General features: G+C 53.9%; 1 protein-coding gene across 1 annotated transcript; it reads left to right on the top strand.

Annotated features, from left to right (window-relative positions):
• Position 1: 1 nt before the first annotated feature.
• LOC103523060 (cuticle protein 7-like) lies at positions 2 to 499 on the top strand (the record flags this gene model as incomplete). The annotated part of the gene is made up of 1 exon (XM_026832845.1): positions 2 to 499. A coding segment is annotated over one exon (471 nt), but the record flags the coding sequence as incomplete, so codon positions are not given.
• Between the last annotated feature and the right edge of the window lie 6 nt (positions 500 to 505).

Here is a 505-nt window from a genome sequence, read left to right as displayed (position 1 = left end):
CATTGTCCTCGCAGCCATCGCTGCCGTGCACGCCGCACCCCAATACGGAGCCCCAGCTTACTCTGCCCCAGCTCCAGCTTACTCCAGCCCATCTTACTCTGCCCCAGCTTACAGACCAGCCTACTCTAGCCCATCTTACTCTGCCCCAGCTTACAAGCCAAACTACGCCCCAGAGTACCCAGAAGCCCCAGCCAAATACGACTTCTCCTACGATGTAGCTGACTCCTACACCGGAGACTACAAGAGCCAACAAGAAACCAGAGATGGTGACTACGTCAAGGGATACTACACCCTGGCCGAAGCTGACGGTACCAAGAGAATCGTTGAATACAGCGATGACGGTTACGGTTTCAACGCTGTCGTCAGAAAGGAAGGTTCCCCATCTTACTCTGCCCCATCTTACTCAGCCCCAGCTTACAAATCCGCCCCAGCCCCAGCTTACGCTCCAGCCCCAGCTTACCCAAAGTACTAAATAAGAGACAGCTATACCCAATTGTATAGTTAG

The sequence above is a fragment of the Diaphorina citri genome, unplaced genomic scaffold (genome assembly GCF_000475195.1).
Source record: "Diaphorina citri unplaced genomic scaffold, Diaci psyllid genome assembly version 1.1 scaffold14584, whole genome shotgun sequence".
NCBI lineage: Eukaryota > Metazoa > Arthropoda > Insecta > Hemiptera > Psyllidae > Diaphorina > Diaphorina citri.
This window is presented reverse-complemented; position numbering and strand designations above follow the sequence as displayed.